We start from the raw sequence: 22,119 nt of genomic DNA, 5'->3' as shown, positions 1-22,119 counted from the left end.
TGTGTGTAGTTTTCTGGCACCCAAAGACTGTGGACAAAGCGGTCACAAAAAGACAGATGTTGTTCGCATTTTGCGTCCGACTCTAGCAGACCGCATGGGCAAATCAACCGCGAGATGCAGACACGTGGTTATAAGGGGGCCCTCTGAATTTCGTTGTCAGCTGGGGTAGGGAGTTGGACTCGATCGAGGTTTGATAGCGGCATCCGGGATTTTTATCCGGTGCATATAGCCAGCCCAGCCCAGATTGGAATTCAATTTCTGGGTTGGCAGGATGGTCTGTTTATCCTCTGTATTTGAGAAATTGCCAATGCTGGAGTCTAACATCAAAAACTCCCGCCTCCCAGCCAGAAAAAAACGAAGTAGACGAAACTGAACATTGCTCGAAGTCTAATTTAGCCGAAGCCATAGACAAGGAACAGCCCGCTTTCACTAGTTGCATGATTCTTGGGGTCCTGGAAATGGTGTACCGAAAGCCAACAAAGACACAGCCGGTGTTCACCTTGCCTCACGGGCCCACGTGCCAGCTGTACCCAAAAGACTCAGTCCGTAGCATGAAGCCAGAATTACGCACCCCCTTTCTCTGGGCCAGCCAAAAGAAAAGGTGACAATAGACCAGCGCTCATGCAGAAGAACTCCATTTCCTCCATTCACAGAGCATGCCATCAATCCTTCACCTCGAATTCCGAATCCTCGTTGAGCTTCTTGCCGTGGAATTGTGCCGAGGTCCCGACGCGGATTTTACGGCCAAAGAAATCAAGCTCCTCCTCGGGGTATTCTGGCGGGAGCTCGTCACCCTTGTCCAAAAGCTTGTCGTTGAGTAAGATGGAATTGCCGTATTCGGGCAAGGATGCCAAGCCCCGCTGGCCCGCAAAGCGCCGGTCGCTGGCAGAGAAAAACCCGTATTTGCGCACGTTGGCCTCGATCCACACAAAGCCCATCTGGCCAAAGTTCACCTGGAACCTGCCGTTGGTGGAAAAACAGCCCACGGCGGGGTAGAGGTCCAAGTGGCAGCCCTTCATCACGTCCATGAGTTTCTTCCCGTTGCGGGTGATGAAGTACGTGCCCGAGCTCACTACATAGCCAAATCCCACCACGTCCAGCTGCTTGAGCGGCGGAAGAACAAGTGCATTATACTGGCTTTCTGTGCCGCGATGTTGCTGCAACGGCGTGGGAAACGGCTTGTTGATCTTGAGGTTTCCCGTGGATTCGTACGCCATCGAGAAGTTGTTATAGCCCGGGAGCCGGAACTGCGAGGGGTACGGCTTGGTGACGAGGCCTATGGCAAAGTGGGCGTTGGGCACATCCTCGGCATACTCGAACACCTTGACCTCGAAATAAACGGTATCCGGCAGGCGGTTTTTGATTGGAAGTGGAAACCGCAGCACTGCAGTGGCCGTGGAGTACAGCCGGGCGTTGTTGGTGAAGTTGATTTCCGTCCTATCTTCGACCACGAAGCGGGGCGCAAGAATGTCGTGCTCCTGCTCGAACTCAAACGCGTTGATGCCACAGTCCTTGATCACGAGTTCGTCGTCACGTGTGAACGCCTTGCCCCTGGCGTGTGCCGGGTCCGGCGGGTGCAACTTCAGAAATTCTTCTCCTTCCAAGTACGCCCGCTGTTCCTCGGGCGAAAGAGTGGGGAAGTCGTGCTCCTCGGCCAAGGCCATGAGCGACTCCTCGTCGTTCAAAAACGCATGGTCGACATCACATGCACGGAAAGTGTCCTGCAAGAGCGGGCGGGTTTCGTCGGCTGTGTGTGAAAATCTAGATAGCCAGAACGCCACCCATACTAGAAGGGCCACCAAGGGAAGGCCGGAGGCCACCGCCACAAACACGTACACTGCCACCAGCATCTATATTTAGTCGTGTGCACTCTCTTGTTTTTTTTTTTTTGTATCCGGATGGAATTGGGTTGTCGAGGCGTGGACTGAAGAATGATGCACTGAACTAGTGACCAATACTCTTTTGATATGGTGCTCCGCATTCGGTGCGTTGATGCGCACTGCGGGTTGGGGAGGGGCTGATTCTGCCCGGCAAGAGGAGCGTCCCGGGGTGCATATACGTGTGCTGCGTGCAGGAATATCCGCTGTGCCTAAGAGATGGCTAGCGAGCAGCCTGCGCCACGCGTCTGCGGGCTCGCGGTGTCTGACTGTTCCTCAGAGTTCTGGGCGTTGAGAAAAATGATGAGTGGAATTTATAATTTGAAATTGAGTTTTTTGAAGCTACAGAATATGCTATACACTGCAGAGCTCGTCGTGCCCATGCTCAATCTCAAGTTGAATGCGCAGTACATGCTCTCAAACCACTACGTGCTCTCTTAATTACAATTCAAGTGTTCGAAGCGGTGAGTGTGACCCGAGAAAGTCTATACTTACATAGTCAAGGACATTTTCTTGTAATATCTGCTGTGTACCAGAACCCGGAATTGGTCTCGAGAGGCTTGCCAAAGATTGAGGCATCTTCGATGAAAATTCCTTTGTCCACTCCAACCTTTTCGCTTCTGAGAACGGTTACGAAATTTCAGATACTTTTCGGCGAGTCAGTAGGATCAATAAGTTAGATTGTTTTGCTGTAAAAACTCTGCTAGCATACTCGCCCCAGGTAGTCACCCCCAGCTTTGGTTTGTCGCTTTAGCCGGAGATTGCGTTAGACAATGATCTGGCCGTATCTTTTGGTGAGAGTCCAGGCTTAGTCTAACACTTCCCGGTTCAAATCATCAGTGTACACATCAATATTGCTCTTGTTTCCGTCGTCTCACCATTTGGGCCTTCAAAGACTCGCTCTACTCCCATTTGTCATTAGACCCGGCGATACCTTTCTACCACCTTTAAAACCTTAAATTCTCATTCGGCAGCTTAAACTACAAAGAGGCCTACATCGCCAGAAAAGGCAGATGAGTATACCGTGTGTTATTTTCTGAATTCACAAACTCTGTGCAAATGTGGCCAATCCAGTAAATATTCACCACTACCAAAGAAGCGGCTTATTATCCTTGGCGCTAATACTAGTATTCAAACACATGGCTTAATCTCTCCATTAAAACGTTCACTGATCATTATCCTCATGACATGCTCCTCATATTAGGCTCAAGTGACTATTTTTAACCCCAACAATTGATTCACCCTTATAATCGGAGGCATATATTGCCTCTTCGGGTCTTTCTATCCAAAGTCGTTAGGCTTGATCACTTATAAAGTAAAATACCTTGACTCTCGAGTCGCCTTTTTGAACAGCTGGGAGTTTTTCATTGACCAACTTGAAGAAAGAGTTCTCAGACTTCAAATCAGACTAGCTGTTCGATGGGAGAGGCTTGAAGGAAGATATCACTGTATACTTATGTAACATGTGCTTGTAAACGCTGATATATCTTGTGAATTAAAGCTGAGATATCTTGTGAATTGAATGGATTTTTGATTTTGTTTGGAATATGATATGGTTTGTATGTTTCAGCAACAATGAGTACTTCAACCAGTACAGGAGCTTAAGAAACAAAGCTCATTCACTGCTTACTTCTTACATTACAATTTTTTCCTGTATTGATAAGAACGCAGCTGATTGTAAAGCAGAAGCTCAAAATTTACTTTCTGAATTTACTACATTTAGGTGAATGATAAGCATAAGGAAATTTCGCCCGTGTGCTCACTCAGAATCTCAGAAATATCTCAGAAATATCGATACCTGCCAAAAACATATTTAATCAAGATTTTTTGAATCAATCTCCTTGTCAACCCTTTGCTTAGAAATGCATTTGATCAAATTGCAGGAACCAAAAAATTAAGAGAAGTGACTGGAATTCGATGCGATATGCAGAGAATGCGTATCAACGTTATTATCGTACTAGATAGTCCAATGGAATCACATGACTGTATTCTTTTGTTTTGACCAAAGCTTTATATACGTGCAACAAACATATCCAGTCAGCTGACTTTACACGGACCCATAAATATCAAGTGTCAACATATAGTCCTTGGATTCTAATTCTGGACTTATCCCATTATTTCTTTATTTTTATTTCAAATATTGTTTTTTGAATCGAACGCTGAAAGGTCAATTTGCCAAATCTACCCTGCAATCAATACTTAATCTCTCTTTGGCTGGCTTCCAAAATAAGTATGATGACGTCATAAAACCAAAAGAACAGGCTACATACCTAAGGGTGCAAACGACATTCCAAATGTAGGGTCAATGCACATGATTCTTTAATACCTGACATGGAAATTAATTTTGGGCATAATATGACCAGAACTACCTCAAACATGGCCAAATATATTACTCTGCAAGCAGACAACATCAAATGATTTATTTCGACTCAAAACATTTTGCATAACGTGGCCTGAAGTCTGAATGAAAAAAATAACTCGTGGCCATAGTCACCAAGTGATGTGCCACGCAAAGACAAATCCACGAAAGAGCTCTATTTAAAGAATAAACCAGATGATAAAGAGGTAAAAACCCTTTCTAGTGCACCTCTGTTATGGTCTAAGTAGTTCACCATGTTTCTATTATATGGCCAACCATAAGCAAGTCTGCTGGCTCGGTACTACTCAAGAAAACGTCTCTCATTTCAACACTTTCCGTCCCCTAAGATAGCTACGCTGGTTTGAAAATACGCAGAGCCCCGGGTCTAAGGACAACTTGAGGCTTCATCCGTTCCAATTCATTTTATATATTCACATGATAAATACGCACTCGTCCTAAGCATAGAAACCTTGCTCCTTCAAGTAGCCCACAATCTCCTCCAACAAGGCAGCCACGTTGTCGCCCTGCAACTTGAACTGGTATGGCTCGCCCTCACCCTCGGGCAGAACGACCAAAACGTTGTCCTTGCCCACAACCTTGACAACAGACGCAATGTCAGACTTCTTGGTCAAGATGACACCGGACCCGGCCTGCACCAACTCATTGACAATAAAGGTGTTGTCGTAGTCGTCCAACTTCGTCACGCGTCGGCCGCCGGCAAACTGGTTCAACACGGATTGCAAGGCAAACGCAAAGTGCTCGCTGTAGTCGCTGTAGCCAGTAGAGTCAATCACCACAGCAAAGCCCTGCGACGAGCGAGGAGGGTACGACTCTCTCAAGATCTGCACCACCTCGGGGTACGAGAACCACTCAGGGATTTCGGTACCGTTTCTCAAGCGCTGTCTCAACTCGGTGCCCGAGATGTTGGCGGTCTTGACCGTGCTCAAGTCGATGGTGTCGATAGGCGCGTATCTGTCCTCGTCCGGCAAGTACGTGACCATTCTAAAGGGCACGATCTTCATTTTGGGAGACAACTCGGCCTCCACCAGTGCCAACAACTCTTGTGCGTCGTAAGGCCCGTAGAAGTCGACGCCGGCCGAGTTTTTGCCTGGCCCGGCGTGGTCTCTACCCACAATGAAGTGGTCGACACCGTAGTTCATGCGGATCAACGCGTGCCACAAGGCCTCGCGGTCTCCGCCCATTCTCATGGCCAATGGCAACAACGAGATGGTGGCCAAACCTTCAGGGTACTTCTTCAAGATCTGCTGGTACACCTTGACTCTGGTGTGGTGGTCGATGTCGCCCGGCTTGGTCAAACCAACCACGGGGTGCACGAGGATATGGCCGTCTTCGCCAAGGTCCCTGGCGGCCCGGACGGTCAACTCCCTGTGGGCCCTGTGCATGGGGTTTCTGGTCTGGAACGCCACGATTTTCTGCGCGTCCCAGCCCAAGTTCTGGAACTCCTTTCTCAACTCAGTGGGCGTTTTTCTGAGCGGCACGTAGTCGTAGTGCGTTGGGTAGTCCAAACCTTGGATCAGACCACCAATGTAGTACTCGCCCGCAGTCTCATTCAAGTACTTGACGGCAGGGTGCTCGGGGTCACCACGGAACACCTTCTTAGCCTCGTTGGCCTTGTTGGGTTTGTACACGGACTGCACAGTCAACACGGCCAATGGCTTTTCGTCTCTCAAGTCCTGCAACACGATTCTCTCGCCAACGGCGACCGACTGGGCAAATTCAGAAGACACGTCGAAAGTGATTGGCATGGACCACAACAAGCCTTTGCCGGACTGCTGGTCCTTGACAGAGGTCAACCTCATGTCTTCTACGACCGAGTTGTAGTCTTCCTCATTCAAAAATCCGGTCAATGGCGAAAACCCACCGTTCAAGATCAACTCCAAATCACAGAGCTGTCTCTCGGTAAATTTGGCCACGGTCAAGCCGTTGCCGGCGATTTCGCTCAACAAATCCTGTTTGATGCCTGCATCTCTGATGACAAGGTCTTGCAAGATTCCTCCGTGTGGTGCTGGAATGGGCATTTTCGTTTGTGTTGTGGAAGTGGTGGACGAGAGTTCCGCCACCGGCCCGAATATATTTCAAGTAAGTTGCAAAATCAGACAATACCACGTGACTAGTGCTAAACAGAGCTGCTGCGCATGCAGGCGCTGCGGCCCGATCTGGGCAGTTCTGCATGCAAGCCCGCGGCACGTGGAGCGCTGTGTGATTTGCCCGAGATCAACAGGTGGCCGCATAGAGATGCATGCACCGGCGGCGCATTGCCGGTGAGACGGTGCAAGCCACAGAAAGCTCATGTTTACCATGTGGATGCGCTTGGACCCCGGGCATGTGCTTGTTTCTGGGGTGTGTTTGCACGCTGGTGGTTGGGTTTGGGGACTCGCGTGCATTTGTTGCAAGGCACGTGACCACGCTGCCTCTGCGGTGATTGCTGTGTCATGCGACAGTGTGGCAGGCAATTTCGCTTGGCTCTATTTGGGATGGTTTGACTCGGAGGAAACACTCGTGGCTTTTATATACAGAGAATGTGGGGGATTGACGAAGGCTTTTGGGTGTTTTGCTAGTAGATATAGCCCGATTTTATGGCTAGTACATATAGCTAATACTAGATATAAGTATAGTTGACAATAGCTAGAAGTATAGCTAATAATAGCTAAAAGTATAGCTAATAAGTATATCTAGTAAGCATAGATTAAGTATAACTACTAATCATAAATTAAGTACAGCTAGTAAGCATAGATTAAGTATAACTACTAATCATAGATTAAGTATAGCTAGTAAGCATAAATTAAGTATAGCTAGTAAGTATAGCTTAAGTATAGCTAGCTCGTATATCTAGTGTGTAGAGCTCGTTGGGAATAACCAAGACAAGCTTCAGGATGTTTTTGCTCGTTGCCACAAGTAGCTAGGCTTCTCATCCCACCATGATGGCTGGAATTTTGTAAACCTTCATGAAATAGTCCAGACGCCCGCAAACCACTTGCAGTGTTTTCTGGACCGGGCTCGGTGCGGCAGGCTGACTGCGGCAGCAATCACGAAAATACCCAGCGAGCAAATATGGGTTTACGGTGTCTGCGTTCTAGAAGCAGTCAAAGGCATCTTGAGGCTTGTTTTATGTGCGTCGTGCTGGCATTTGTGTCGCTAGTTTTTTTTATATCGTTTTCGAGGCCCGGACTCGGAGTTTGGAACGGTATTCCGTTGGGTAGCGAGACCACAGGTTTTGGCATTATATGACGAGCCGCGCCGCGCAAGCCCGATTAATTTCCGTACGTGCGTCAAACCACGTTACTCAGTACATCAGCGGAGCTTTCGAATATGCGCTGGTTTTGAAGGATCTCCACGATTTCTGACCAGACTTCTTCCCAGATTTCTGACCAGGTTCCGACCCCAAGTATTTGCCCCGCGATTCCCAATGTATTTTGCCCCCCTTCTTCTGTGGATGTTTCTTATTCCCAACACTCGCAATCTTTCACGTGGTTACACGGCAAACTTGTCAAAGTAGCCTGTTTGGGATACACTCACACAAACTGCTTTGCAAAGACTGCCGTAGTTTTCACCCGGGGCCGCGCTTTCTCGATATATTGGGCCCCGGTGTGATTCTCATTCCCTGCCATCACGTAATACTCGGTGGGTGCCAGCCAAACCTGCGGGGCCGGCATTTTCGGAAGTGGCCCCAGGGCGTTATCGCTAATCACGCACTGGCGCCGGCTTGAATTAATAAGACACTCCTTGCTCCAGACCTGCAAACGCGCCGAAACCAACGGCGATCCACTGCAGAAACAATCCAGAATCTTCAGAAAAAATTCATCTACAAAAACCCACATGCATCATATCGACTGAAACCCTAACATAGAACAGAGGGCCCAAACAGACCCAAACACAATACCGATCAGAAACACAAAACAATATCAGAAACCCAAACACCATCCAGACAGAATACAAACACGCTTCTTAAACGCCATTTTTTTTTCCCGAAATCCACCGTCCCCGGCCCGGCCCAAGCTCTTGCTCTCGCAATCTGCCCGCTTGCCAGCTCGCTGGGCCCGCCTGCTTAGTAAGGCGCGCGCCGCAGCCACCGGCCCTACCCAAAAAGCGAGCCCGCGCCGTCGGACTTTTGTGCGCCAGAAGTGCGATTTGCGGCCGCACCAAAACTGCCCAGCGTCCTGCGTAATATATAAGGCCCTGTTTTTTCCGGCCCGTCGGCACTTGCTGTGAATTTTCCTCATCTTTCTTAGACACGGATTTTTGAATCTCCCCCCACAAATATGTCTACTACTCCCACGTATGTACCCTGCCGCCTGCGGCGCAGCATTCCCTGATTCGGCCGGCCCGAGCCTGGGCCTGAAAAAGAAGAGGGGCGGTTTTTTTGTCTTGCTTTTGGGGCGGGGTTTCTGGACCTCGGGTGTCCACGTAAGGGGCCAAATGCGGCCCCCCATATAAAAGGTCGGGCCATGCCGGGCCTGGCAAATATTTGCCCGCTACCAAAAACAAAAGAATTTCCCGCCACCCAAACCAAAACAGTTTCTTGCAGCCGCCCGGACCCTGCCTGCAAAACCTTGCCACACGACCTCCGTTGGCAATTCCCGCCTGCAACCCCCCCTTGCAACTCCTGCTTTCAGTTTATCCTTGCAAGCCGCGCCTCGCTCAGCCATGCGTGCCGCCCTGCGATTGGCCGCCCTCCGCAAACACCTTACTAACAATGGCAGTGGTGATATCGGTTTGATCGGCTTGGCCGTCATGGGCCAAAACTTGATCTTGAACGCCGCCGACAAGGGCTTCACGGTCGTTGCCTACAACAGAACCGTGGCCAAGGTCGACGAGTTCTTGGACAACGAGGCCAAGGGCAAGTCCATCATTGGCGCCCACTCCATCGAGGAGCTCGTGGCCAACTTGAAGAGACCAAGAAGAATCATTCTCTTGGTCAAGGCCGGCAAGCCTGTCGACGCCTTCATCGAGCAGCTCTTGCCCCACTTGGAGAAGGGCGACATCATCATCGACGGTGGTAACTCGCACTACCCTGACTCCAACCGCCGTTACGAGGACTTGAAGGAGAAGGGCATTTTGTTTGTCGGCTCCGGTGTGTCCGGTGGTGAGGAGGGTGCGCGCCACGGTCCCTCTTTGATGCCCGGTGGACACCCAGACGCGTGGCCCCACATCAAGGAGATCTTCCAGTCCATCGCCGCCAAGACCGACGGCGAGCCATGCTGCGACTGGGTCGGCGAGGCCGGTGCCGGCCACTACGTCAAGATGGTCCACAACGGTATCGAGTACGGTGACATGCAGTTGATTTGCGAGGCCTACGACTTGATGAAGAGAGTCGGCAAGTTCTCCAACAAGGAGATCGGTGACGTCTTCGCCAAGTGGAACAAGGGTGTTTTGGACTCCTTCTTGATTGAGATCACCAGAGACATCATGTACTTCAACGACCCCACCGACGGCCAGCCTTTGGTGGAGAAGATCTTGGACACCGCCGGCCAGAAGGGTACTGGTAAGTGGACCGCCATCAATGCCTTGGACTTGGGTATGCCTGTCACCTTGATTGGTGAGGCCGTCTTCTCCAGATGCTTGTCTGCCATCAAGGGCGAGAGAGAGAGAGCCTCCGCCGTGTTGACCGGCCCCACCGTCGAGGGCGAGTCCCCTATCACCGACAAGCAGAAGTTTGTCGACGACTTGGAGCAGGCCTTGTACGCCTCCAAGATCATGTCGTACGCGCAGGGCTTCATGTTGATCAGAGAGGCCGCCAAGGAGTACGGCTGGAAGTTGAACAACCCAGCCATTGCCTTGATGTGGAGAGGCGGCTGTATCATCAAGTCCGTGTTCTTGGGTGAGGTCACCGCTGCGTACAGAGAGACGCCAGACTTGGAGAACTTGTTGTTCCACCCATTCTTCCAGGAAGCCGTGACCAAGGCGCAGCAGGGCTGGAGATCGTCCATCGCCAAGGCCATCGAGTTCGGTGTGCCCGTGCCCGCCTTCACCACGGCGTTGTCCTTCTACGACGGCTACAGATCGGCGCAATTGCCCGCCAACTTGTTGCAGGCCCAGAGAGACTACTTCGGTGCGCACACGTTCAAGGCGTTGCCAGGCAAGGAGAACGACTTCTTGAAGGGCGACTGGATCCACGTCAACTGGACCGGCAGAGGCGGCAACATCTCTGCGTCCACCTACGACGCCTAGGCGCGCGGCGGTGTGCAGAACGCGTATATCAATAAAGAACTGTGTAACTAACTATACATCATCTATGGCCGGCCGCGCGCCTACGCCGCGGCCAAAGGGTCCCTCTTGGAAAACTCCAAGACCAAGTTGTCCTTGGGGAAAATGGTGGCAAACACCTTGATCTCCTCGGAAAGGGCGGTCTTGTGGTGGTGCATGTCCGCGTTCATCACGAACTTGCCCAACATGCCCGTGAAAAGCATCATCACGTACTGCTGGCCCAAGCACACGTGCGGGCCGGTGCCAAACACCAACCAGCTCCGCTTGGTCATGTCGCCCGAGGGGTTTTCCCAGCGCTCCGGCACAAAGCTGTCCGGGTCCTCGTACACCTCCGGGTCGTGCAACGAGGGGTACAAGGTGGGGATGATCATCAGGCCCTTGGGCGCAGTGTAGTCCTCGGTCACCGGGAACGGCTGCTTCACCACGTAGGGCACCATCAACACGGGCGGGCGGAAGCGCAAGGCCTCCATGACCACGCTGTTGGTGTACTTCATCTGCTGGATCAAGTCGAGCGACAACGGCACGGCCGGGTCGTGGTTGCGCACGGCCATCTGCTCTGCGCGGATCTTGGCCACCACGTCCGCACGGTCTGCCACGAGCTGGAACAACCAGCAGGCCAAGGACGACGACGCGTCCTGCGACGCGAACAAGAACGTGAAGATGGTCTCGGAGATCTCCTTGTTGGAGAACTCGCGGATCAAGAGCTTGGATGTCTGGTCCTGCGCGTGCAGGTCGCGGGCCTGCTTCATCAAAAGAATCCACTCGTCCATCACGCACGTGGGCGCGTCGCCGCGCCCGTTGATGGCGTCCTTGGCCTTGGCCGCACACTCCTCGAAAATGCGCATGGTCTCGTCCGCGATCTTCTTGCCGTACCACGTCTTGGTGTAGGGGATGATGATGGGGAAGTTGACGAGCTCCAACGCCGCGGTGATGTGGTAGTAGTTGTCGGCAATGAGCTGGATCTGGTCCTCGGAGATGAAGCTGCCGCAGAACGTGCGCAACGACAACGCACACAACAACTCGCGGAACTCCGGGAAGAACTCGCGCGGCCCGTCGTACAGGCTGAACTTGGCGAGGTACGCGTCCATGTTCTGCTCGAGCACGGGCAAGTAGATTTCCAAGGCCTTCTGCGTGAAGAGCCCGTTCAACGAGCGGCGGTAGTCCACGTGCGCCTTGCCGTCCTTGAACACCCAGTTGGTGGGCCGGAGGATCTTGACGGCCACGTCCACCACGCAGGGCTTGACGTACTTGGGCGACTGGAAGATCTTGCGCGCGAGCTCACGGGTCGACGCAATCACCACAAACTTGTGGAAGATGGACACGCACGACAACGGCCCCAGGTTCCACTTGCCCAAGTACTCCTCGAACTTGGGGTCGAGGCTCTCCAAAAACGGCCCGATGATGGGCCACACCTTCAAGCGCGGGCCCGCGATCGTGCCCTTGTTGACCTGGTACTTGACCTGGTCGTACGTCAACACGCCCACAAGCACGGTGAGCGAGATCTGCCACCACGAGAGCTGGGCCCAGAGACCCACGAGATGGGCGCCGGCCAAGTCCACAAACCGGGACAGCGGAGCGGCGCCCGCGGCGAAAAACGGCGTGGATGAGTTCACGTCCATGGCAGCACAGCACAGATACACAAACACGCGAAGAAACGAGGGGAAACTGGCGTTTTCTGGCTGGGGGATGTCCGCTTGAAGAGTATTCTGCCTGTGCTTATCTGGGCGCCGCGCATTATTTATACGATGCTCTGGAGCGGACGAGCCCTCGGGGCCCGCGCTGTGTGCAGGTCCGCAACCTCGCTGGTTCCACCGTGCCACGGATGCGGGCCGCGGGGTGCTGGCGCGCTGCCAAGCGGCAGGCGTGGCCGCCGGGGCGCTCGGCACACGGGCAGATTCGGCGCCTGTTTCGTCGCTTGCCGGGGCGGCGGCGGGCGCTGTGGAGAGGACACCCGGTCACGTGACGCGCGGCCCTCGTATAGCGGGCCCTGCTGGCGCGCGTGTTTTCGTTCGCCGTGGGGCCATTACTAAGAACGCACGATTCTGCGCACGGCCTGCCTGCGTGTTTTGGAGCTCGTGCGCAGAGGCGGGCGAATCGACGAGCGCTTATTCAATGCGACCTCCGGTGGGGCCACTCAGGCCACTGGGGCTGGGGGCTTTGGCGCCTGATATTTGTGATGCCGTCTGGGACACATTTGACTTTTTTTTTTTTTGATGCCGCATGATGGGGACGTTTCTTGGTGGCTGTTGTGTGTTTTGTTGGGTGTAGCTGGGGTTTGTTGGGGTTTTTCGGGGTTTGTTGGGGTTCGATGCTTTCTTTTCCCAAGATTAATTGCTGGTGGTCTTGCAGTCTATAGTTGCAGCAGCGTGCACTTTGTTTTCTACCGGACCTGACATGGTTGGCTCGTCTATTTCTTGCGCACACTTGGCTTGGCTCGCGGTTATGAGCCGCGCTTTCCATGGCCTGTTCCGCGCATCATTATAAATCGGCCAGCCAGTGGGTTTCCTTGACCTGGGGTCTTTTCGGAAAAATCGCCGTTTTTTTTCTTGCGATACGGGCCTTGCAATTCTCCTGTCTTTTGGCGTTTTATGCTTAGTGCCTTGCACAATACGGTGTCCTGCCGCGACTTTCTAGCAATCTATTGGAACACGTATGGGTCCAGGCCGCCTGCCCGATGCTTTTGCAATTTAGTTCTCCCTTTTGCAGTGCAAATTTATTTTTGAACCTTATCAGGATTCAAGTTATTGGTTCAGGTTAGTATCTATTGTATTCAACGAGTGGGGTTTCACAATCTGTGCTCCGACCTCTTCCAGCTGCTGCCATGCCCCGCTGCAATATCTCAGTAGGACATGGCAATGTACATGACCTTTTTTGGATTCGTGTGATTGCAATGATACCGCTTTCGTGTCTCGAAAATTAAGAGACGAATCTCTCTGTGCCTGGCATATCCTGAGCATGTTGTGGTGTTGTGACGTGTTGATGCTTGCGTATTCTACTTATCTTTAACAGGCCACTTTACATAAAATTGCCTCGACAAAAAATGACAGGTCCAAAACAAAGGCTCGCGTAGAAAAACATGGCATAAGTATGAATGGATTTCGGTTGTAAAAACACGTTTCTGCTTGGCCAACATTGAAATAGCCTCGTCCTCACTGCCCATTTCCCATTAATGAACAAAGCTCATCCCAACAAAGCTCGCAACATTTATTGACAAAAATCACTCAATTCTCCTTATCAATGTCCAGTTCACGGTTCAACTCCAGATCATCTTTCATGCCCTCACATTCAATCGAAAAGACAGAATGCAATGTTTTTCTCCTGTACTACTGATATATCGGGGGCCCCAGAATACGGCACCTGCTCATTCTACATCGAAATCGACACCACTGTCTGCCCCTTGAATCAGCTCTATTGCATGTTCTCTACTTTCTGCTCCCGCACATCTGGAAAGTTGTTCTTTCTCTTGCTTTTTATTATGAACCATGAGCACCCAAGCATACTTGTGTGACCATACCAATATCTTGAGGCCAATGCAACTGATGCAAAGTTTATGTCTAATAAATAGCGCAGTACCTCGATTTTGCTTCGCTTCACAGGATATCATCTCCACATGTGTCGCTACTGGATATAGGTGGTGAACGAAACCCGTAACCTAGTTAATCGGCACTTATGTCCAGAAGCCTGCAGAGGTGATGCCATACGCCAGTGTGTTACTACTTTGATGGCGTATAACATCTTTGGGCCTCGTTCTTTATTTCCCCTCCTGGAGTTCGTTGATAAGTTTGACTTTTAGCCTCAAACTTTCCAGCAAAAGACAAACCCCCAGACCTCGGTATTCAAAGGATGCCGAAATCTCTCTATTCGCCTGGGTGAAACAACCTCCCAACCAATGAGCAATATTGTGCTTCCAAGTATAAAGAACGATCAGTGGCATTCACATCTCATTCCTCAAGCATATTAGAAAGTATGCAACTTGCATCTCACCTCGTCAACGACAACACAGACAAACCTTCCCCTAAAGTACATCACAAGGATATTCCGAGGTACTATCATACACTTGACATGACAGCTCATCTAAATAATGTTGAAAATTCTGAGTGGAAACCGAGCAACATACAGACTTCTGTATCACTTCCCGAATAAGGTAATTTAGTCGCCACGAAACCGCTGGGTTTGAGACTATTTGGAATTTCTGTAAGTTATCTCGCCAGAAACATCTTTTTTGAGAATATACTTCATAAATTGATTGAGCCATAAAGCAGCAAGATTTTGGAAGACAAACCAGCAGACACTCTCCGGAACGATTGAGTCTTTCATTACAGAGCCCAAAAAAAAGACCCGCTGATGCAGTGTAAAGTGCACTTTCGGAGCAAAGGTGGAGCCATTCTCAATATGGGCATGTCGTGGTGACTAGTGAGCGACATCTTCTTCATAGGTGATCTCGATGAGCACCTACAACATCTCTGCAGACTTTTTATCACCGACTGTCATCAAGGGAAAATTACGGGGGCTTTTTATCTTTTCTAGGCCAAAAATAATTAGAGGAGAATCTCCATTGATAACAGACTCAATGAACATTACGACTGCAACGTACACTATTGCAGAGACGGGCCAATCAGAGCGCCAAGCTTTTGGGCAGCCGCCGTCACAGAGTGACAGCTGATATATCTAGTACGCTACTGTGGGCTTTACATCCGACTCAGAAAATGATGAAAAGTCCTTCAGCTTTGAGCCATTTTCAATCCCCTTGTATCAATGAACCATTTAGTTAGCCCCACCTACGGAAAAGCCACTATGTCGGTGGTTTACCTTGTGGCAATGGAGCGTGATAACCTGGGACATGAACAAAACTGACAGAATACGTGGATAATGAGGGGACTTGACGGAGTGCATACTATGTTAGGTCACGTGGTGAGAGATCGTGAAAACTCTTTACGATGATCTCAGCGGAGCTACATTGTTCCTTGAAGGTCTGGAGTTATCGTTAGCAGCACCGAGTCTTGTATACTGACATACACGAAATAATATATTAGTATTTGTACTTTTTAAGACATTAGGAATTTTTTAAACAAACTTTAAGTTCTTATCTATAACACTACTTTTCAATCAGGACTTTGTTATATTTTTAGGTCCAGAAAGTTTAAATGAAATTAAGAATATCAATTTCAAGAAACAAAAATATTGCATGAAATGGCATTCAATCATACACTCATGATAATATAAACAATCATGAACAGAAGTAAAGTCATTCTTAAAACTATCTTAATTCTAAAGACTATCAACAAGTAATAATACACCATTAGCATCTATTGAATGAATCAAATTAGGCATTAAAGCTAACCAAAATTTAATCTACCACTATAAGCTAATATACTTTTTATAGTTTCAAACAAGGGTTTTATGCACCTATAGAAAGAAATAAAAAAAAAATAGGTATTTAAATCAATTAGCTAATAAATCCACATGAGTTATATAAGAGAATATAACAAAATGTTTTGAATCTATCACATAATGCTATTATAAAAAATGTAAAAAAGAGATAGGTCCGAAGGGCGACGGCCTAATGACAGTATTTATCATGAATTTTGAATATTCATTGAGGTATATTTCAGTTTCTTCGAAGTCATTTTTAAATAAGTCTATGATGTTAGCAAAAATTTTAATTATATATTCGGCGGCCTAATGTAAAATTATAATAATTCAATCTCACATCTGAACACCTAACACAACATGAATATCTCAGAATATGAATATTTCAGTATATGAACCTCTCAGAATTCGAACCCCTCATAATTCAAACCCCTCAGAATCTGAATATCTCAGAATATTGATTCCTCAGAATACAAATCCCTCATAATACGAATCCCTCATAATACGAATCCCTCAGAATACGCATCTCGCAGAATATCAGTCTCTCAAATCACGCATCCCACCGACTATGAACATGTCACCCAATATGCAAAGTATAAAGCAACTACTACAGAATATAAATCTTTCAAAATGCGAATCCCACAAATTGTGAATATCTGCCACTGAATGAGAATTCCGCAGATAATGAATATCTGTCACTGAATAGGAGTCTCGCAAATTATGAATATCTATCACCGGAAACGAAGATGTTGAATATTTGCCACAGAATATGAATCTCGCTGGATACGCACTCTCAGAATATGAACTTCTCATAATACGAACCCCTCAGAATACAAGCCCCTCAGAATTCGTACCCCTCTGAATATGAATATCTCAGGATATTGATTCCTCAGAATACAAATCCTACCGACTATGAACATCTCCCCCAGTAGGCAAAGTATAAATCACCGATGACTGAATATGAATCTCACATTTCAAAATCTTCAGAATAAAAACCCCCAGATTACGAATCCCACCGAATATGAACAGCTCACCCAATATGCATAGTATGAATCACCGATCACTGATAATGAATCTCTTTTTTGAAGATGTCATAGACTAAAAGCCCTCAGGTTACGAATCCCACCGACGATGAGCATCTCACCCAATAAGCATACTACAAATCACCCATCACTGAATATGAATCCCACATCTGAACGTCTTTAAAAAAATAATCCCTCAGATAACGAATCCCACCGAATTTGCAAATCTCACTCAGTTCACATGATATGAATTTCCCAGAATATGAACATCTCACCCAATTTACATAACATAAGCCACCTATCACTGAATATGAACCTCCCAGAATGTGAAACACTCAGAATACGATCCCCTCAGAATACGATCCCCTCAGAATACGATCCCCTCAGAATACGATCCCCTCAGAATACAAGCCCCTTAGAATTCGAATCCAACCGATTATGATCATCTCACCCAGTTTACATCGTACAAATCACCAATGACTAAAACTGAATCGCACATAATATGAATTCCACCGACTATGAACATCCCACCCAAGCCACATAACATAAACCACTGTGAATATGAACCGCACATCTGAGCACCTTCAGAAGAAAGTCCCTCAGATTACACCACAAGAAATGGCCGAGCTTCAGGCGCTCATAGAAAGCCACCAGAATGGGCGGGATGCGGAGCTGAAACTGACTTTGAGTATGGCGAGAATTAAGAATCGAGCATGAACAAAGAGTCCGAAAACCGCTGCATTTTGTAGGAATTGCATGAAAGGCATCATTGGTGCACACGCAACACAAAATGCGAGGTTTCGATGATAAACCACCAGACATGAATGTGAGTATTTTGCCAAGATGTGATATGGAGATTTGTTGCAAGTTCATCTCATACTGCTGGGGAAAACTGCTATCCTACGAGAGAGTTCCCACCATCATATCCCACCCAGTTTAAATAGCATAAACCACCCATCGCTGAATATGAATCTCTCTTATCTTTAGAGTACAAATCCCTCAGATTAGGCATCCCACCGACGATGAACATCCCACCCAATTTACATAGTATAAATCACCGACCAAAACTGAATCTCACATCTGAACCTCTCACATAATATGAATCTCACGTAATATGAATCACACCGACTATGATCATCTCACCCAATTTCCATAATATGAATCTCACGTAATATGAATCACACCGACTATGATCATCTCACCCAATTTCCATAATATGAATCCCACCGACTATGAACATCCCACCCAATCGACATAACATAAATCGCCCATCACTGGATATGATTCTTGCACCCAATGTATATAATATGAATCCCACCGACTAGGATCATCTCACATAATACGAATCTCACGTAATATGAATCCCACCGACTATGAACATCCCATCCAATTTCCATAATATGAATCTCTCACAATATGATCATCTCCCCCAATCCACATATTACGAATCACCGACTAAAACTGAATCTCACATCTGAACCTCTCACATAATATGAATCTCACATAATATGAATCTCACATAATATGAATCTCACATAATATGAATCTCACATAATATGAATCCCACCGACTATGATCATCCCACCCAATTTCCATAACATAAACCACCGTGAATATGAACCTCACATCCAACACCTTCAAAAAACCCCAGACTACGGATCCCACCGAATACGAAGCTCACACATCAACACCACATCAAACCCGCTCGCAGCATACTCCCATCAACTTCTTCGCACCCACTGGCGCGAGCCCTCTGCAGAGAGAGGCCAGACATGCCGCACCCACCACCCAACTCAACCAAATACCACCACCACAAAAAACTAGTAGATCCCGTCTCTTCCCCCTCCTCCCACTCCCGGCCCTCCCTCCCCTCTTCCTCTCCTTCCTCCTCCCCAATATCCCCCCCAATTTCCCCCCAATTTGCCTTTCCCTCCCTCCCCCAATTTCTCCCGGCCCAGGTCACGTGCCGCCCGCGCACGTGCCGCGCGTCGCCTCATGAGATGGCCTGCCGCCAGCTTCTCGTCACAAAACTTCACTTCACCATGGGAAAACGCCACGCCACCGCCCTCGACCGGCGCCTCAAAAAGACGCGCGGCGCCCAGGACGCGCTTCTCGCCAGCGGCGTGTTTGCCGCCGGCAGCCCGCCCGCCGACTGGGAGGACGCCGAGCAGGAATACGAGCTTGCCCCGCGGTCCTTGAACATCGACCAAAGCATCGACACCTTGCCCATCAAGCGGGCCGGGCGCGTCGAGCGCATGGCCAGGCCCGCACCGCCACCGGCGCCCGCCGCCGCCGACATCGGCAGCGAAAACGGCGCCGAAACCGCGCCGCTGCAGCCCGAGCAGCACGGGCTGCCGCCAGCACCCCCCGCCGAGCTCTCTCCGGCGGAGCAGTTGCTCCAGATCAAGGCGGAAATCGCGCAGCTCGCGGCCGCGCTCATGGAGGACCCCGAGGAGCACATCGACAGCCTCGGCAAGCTCCGGCGGCTCGCGGAGGCGCCCAGCACGGCCACGGCGCAGCTCGCCATCTTGGCGTTGGTGCCCGTGTTCAAGGCGTTGGCGCCCGGCTACGCGATCCGCGCGTTGAGCGCGGCCGAGCAGGCGGAGCAGGTCGGGCGCGACGTGGCGCGCTTGCGGCGCTTCGAGCAGAACCTCGTGGTGCACTACCGCGACTACGTCGGGCTCTTGGGGCGGCTTTCGCGCGTGCTGGCGCAGAACTCGCAGAACCGCGCGGCGGTGCTGCCGGCGCAGGTGCGGCTCGGCGAGCTTGCGGCCAAGGCCGCGTGCGAGCTCTGCGTGCTGGCGTTGCGCCACTTCAACTACCGCGACGAGTTGCTCACCATCGTGATCCGCAGGCTCAACCGCAGGCCCGCGGGTGGCGCGGACCTCGAGGTGTTCACGCGCTGCGTGCGGGCGTTGGAGACGGTGTTGGCCGAGGACCGCCACCACGGCAGCCTCTCGCACGACGTGGCGCGCATCATGGGCAAGGTGCTCCGCGACAAGAAGTTCCGCGTGGACGAGGCCGTGGTCAACGTGTTCTTGAGCTTGGCGCTCTTGGACGACTACGACCCCGCGCCGCCGCCGCTGCTGCTGCTGCTGGCCGCGGGCCGCGTGCACAAGAAGGCCCGCGTGCACCTCCTGAAGAAGCAGCGCAAGGTGCGCAAGGAGTTGAAGGACATCGACGAAGAGATGCGCCGCGCGGAGCAGGCCGTGACCGCGGACGAGCGCCGTCGCTTCCAGGCCCAGACCTTGGCGCTGGTGCTCACGCTCTACCTCCAGATCTTGAAGGCCGGTGCGCTGGAGCCCGACGCGGCCGCGCCCGTGCGCCTGTTGACCGCGGCCGTGATGGAGGGCTTGGCGCGCTTCGGCCTGATGGCCAACTTCGACTTGCTCGGCGATTTCCTCGAAGTGCTCAAGGAGACCATGGCCAGCTTGGTGCACGAGCGCACGTTGCAGACACAGCTCTATGGCATAGCCTCGGACGCGGGCCTGGAGGGCGGCGTGTACCTGGCGCCGGACGTGCGCAAGGTGCTCCTCTGCGTGACCGCCGCGTTCTCGCTCCTCCTCAACCACGCGGAGGTGGGCCGCTTGCCAATCTCCTTCGACTTGCTGCTGTTCGTGCACACCTTGTACGCGGTGGTGGCCGACGTGTGCGTGAGCCCGGACTTGGAGTTCTCCCACCGCCTGTTGCGCTTGGCCGACCCGCTCGCCGAGGCCGCGCAAAAGCCCGCCGTCAACGTGTCCACCAACGCCGAGCTTCTCTTGAAGAGTCTCGACATGGTCTTCTTCCGCTCGCGCAACGGCAGCGTGGCCCGCGCCCGGCCCTTCACCAAGCGGCTCTACGTGGCCGCGCTCCACGCGCCGGAGAAGACCACCGTCGCGGCCTTGAAGTTCGTCGCCAAGCTCGTCAACAAATACGGCGACGGGCTCAACAGCCTCTGGTCCACGGAGGAGAACATCTCGGGCGAGGGCAGCTACATCTTGGGCTACGAGAAGACGGGCTACGAGGTCGACTTGGAGCGCACCAACGTGGGCTCCGCGGTCTTGTGGGAGAACGTGCTTCTCGACCGCCACTACAGCGCGGTCATCAAGGACGGCTCGCGCAGCTTGATGAAAAACAGCAAGGACACGGGCGCGCGCCGCTAGTGGCTCGGCTCGGGAGGGGACGACACTTGTATATTATACGTATGGACGGGGCCCGGCGGCCGCAGACTCGCGGCCCCCAGCCTCCGCTGCTATTTAGAAATGCACAGATGACACTGCAAACCGCGCCGTATGGAAAATGCTCATGGGACACTGCAAAGCGCGCCGTATGGAAAGGACTTGGGGGGCGCTGCGCAGCGCACAGTCGGCCGCACGGGCTACTTCACGAGGTCCAACTTCTCGTACACGGCGCCAGAGTTCTTGTACAAGTCCGCGGCCTTGACGCCTTCGCCGGACATTTCGTTGGCCTTCAACTGCTGCAGCATCAACCGCGCCTTCTCGCGCTCCTTGGTGCCATGCAAACACTCGGAGTAGTCGTCGAAGAACGGCGTGCACTCCTTCTTGGTGGCCGTGTCCGCGGCCGTGTAGCACGCCACGAGCGACTGGAATTCGTAGAAGCACCTTCTGGTGCCGCCGGATCTGGAGTATGGTTGCATGGCGGTGACGGGGTTGGATGGGGTGCTAGCCGGACTTTTCTGGTGGTTTCATTGGTTCGCACCTTTGGGCCCCCGCACGACCGCCGCCAACCGTGCACCGTGTGTGAGAACTAGACGCTTAGCCCTAATTAATCATGTGACAAATGAGACATTAAAGTTCGCACCACTTACCCGGAACCAAATAGCACGACGAGTATATGAAGGGAAGAGAATTCCCTCTAGAGATCTTTTTTAGAAGGTCAGTTGACACAAAAGTGGTTTTAGTTTTTCCTAAATAAAGGTTTATTTCCACACGCTAGTACATCATGTCGAATCCGATATCTCAACTGTACCAGTTGGGAACCACTTGTGGACAGGACATTGAGTTGGAATATCCTGTACTCAAGCAGAAATACAAACAGGTTATGGGTCCTGAGCCGACCGCTGAGCACAAACGGATGCTTACATCGACTTTCGGAAAACTTCAAGATGAGAGTCTTACTAGTGTGTGGAAAATATTCTTTGAAAGAAGGATATTTGATTTTGACCAAAATGTTTTTATTTTCTACAAAGAAGGACCGCAAGGTTTACAAAAGAGGTTTGATCTTTCTCTGGAACAAGATATGATAATCGGAAGAAAGATGCAGT

At 50.8% G+C, this 22,119-nt stretch overlaps 6 protein-coding genes across 6 annotated transcripts; 2 read left to right on the top strand and 4 right to left on the bottom strand.

Moving 5' to 3' along the window:
- Positions 1–662: 662 nt before the first annotated feature.
- METBIDRAFT_85705 (uncharacterized protein) lies at positions 663–2,067 on the bottom strand (the record flags this gene model as incomplete). Its single annotated transcript, XM_018859252.1, has 2 exons — positions 1,788–2,067; positions 663–1,721 (listed from the first exon to the last, which is right to left on the bottom strand). The coding sequence occupies exons 1-2, from the start codon at positions 1,848–1,850 to the stop codon at positions 663–665; spliced, it is 1,122 nt and encodes a 373-aa protein (XP_018713966.1). The 5' UTR covers positions 1,851–2,067.
- A 2,619-nt stretch (positions 2,068–4,686) lies between these two features.
- On the bottom strand, positions 4,687–6,728 carry MET3 (sulfate adenylyltransferase). The gene has a single exon (XM_018855517.1). It carries the CDS (start codon positions 6,273–6,275, stop codon positions 4,692–4,694), a length of 1,584 nt encoding a protein of 527 aa, XP_018713965.1. The 5' UTR covers positions 6,276–6,728; the 3' UTR covers positions 4,687–4,691.
- A 2,066-nt stretch (positions 6,729–8,794) lies between these two features.
- On the top strand, positions 8,795–10,465 carry GND1 (phosphogluconate dehydrogenase (decarboxylating)). The gene has a single exon (XM_018853814.1). The coding sequence runs from the start codon at positions 8,902–8,904 to the stop codon at positions 10,423–10,425; it is 1,524 nt and encodes a 507-aa protein (XP_018713964.1). The 5' UTR covers positions 8,795–8,901; the 3' UTR covers positions 10,426–10,465.
- Positions 10,466–10,505: 40 nt separating this feature from the next.
- On the bottom strand, positions 10,506–12,080 carry ERG5 (C-22 sterol desaturase; the record flags this gene model as incomplete). Its single annotated transcript, XM_018858540.1, has 1 exon — positions 10,506–12,080. The coding sequence occupies one exon, from the start codon at positions 12,078–12,080 to the stop codon at positions 10,506–10,508; it is 1,575 nt and encodes a 524-aa protein (XP_018713963.1).
- A 6,815-nt stretch (positions 12,081–18,895) lies between these two features.
- On the top strand, positions 18,896–20,998 carry METBIDRAFT_76495 (uncharacterized protein; the record flags this gene model as incomplete). Its single annotated transcript, XM_018858539.1, has 1 exon — positions 18,896–20,998. The coding sequence occupies one exon, from the start codon at positions 18,896–18,898 to the stop codon at positions 20,996–20,998; it is 2,103 nt and encodes a 700-aa protein (XP_018713962.1).
- Positions 20,999–21,213: 215 nt separating this feature from the next.
- On the bottom strand, positions 21,214–21,492 carry METBIDRAFT_34025 (uncharacterized protein; the record flags this gene model as incomplete). Its single annotated transcript, XM_018856431.1, has 1 exon — positions 21,214–21,492. One exon carries the CDS (start codon positions 21,490–21,492, stop codon positions 21,214–21,216), a length of 279 nt encoding a protein of 92 aa, XP_018713961.1.
- Positions 21,493–22,119: the final 627 nt, after the last annotated feature.

The sequence above is a fragment of the Metschnikowia bicuspidata genome, assembly GCF_001664035.1.
Source record: "Metschnikowia bicuspidata var. bicuspidata NRRL YB-4993 chromosome Unknown METBIscaffold_1, whole genome shotgun sequence".
NCBI lineage: Eukaryota > Fungi > Ascomycota > Pichiomycetes > Serinales > Metschnikowiaceae > Metschnikowia > Metschnikowia bicuspidata.
This window is presented reverse-complemented; position numbering and strand designations above follow the sequence as displayed.

Bases quoted from the DNA above. Each gene is read 5' to 3' on its own strand.
- GND1 (XM_018853814.1), top strand. From the start codon at position 8,902: ATGCGTGCCGCCCTGCGATTGGCCGCCCTCCGCAAACACCTTACTAAC.
- MET3 (XM_018855517.1), bottom strand. From the start codon at position 6,275: ATGCCCATTCCAGCACCACACGGAGGAATCTTGCAAGACCTTGTCATC.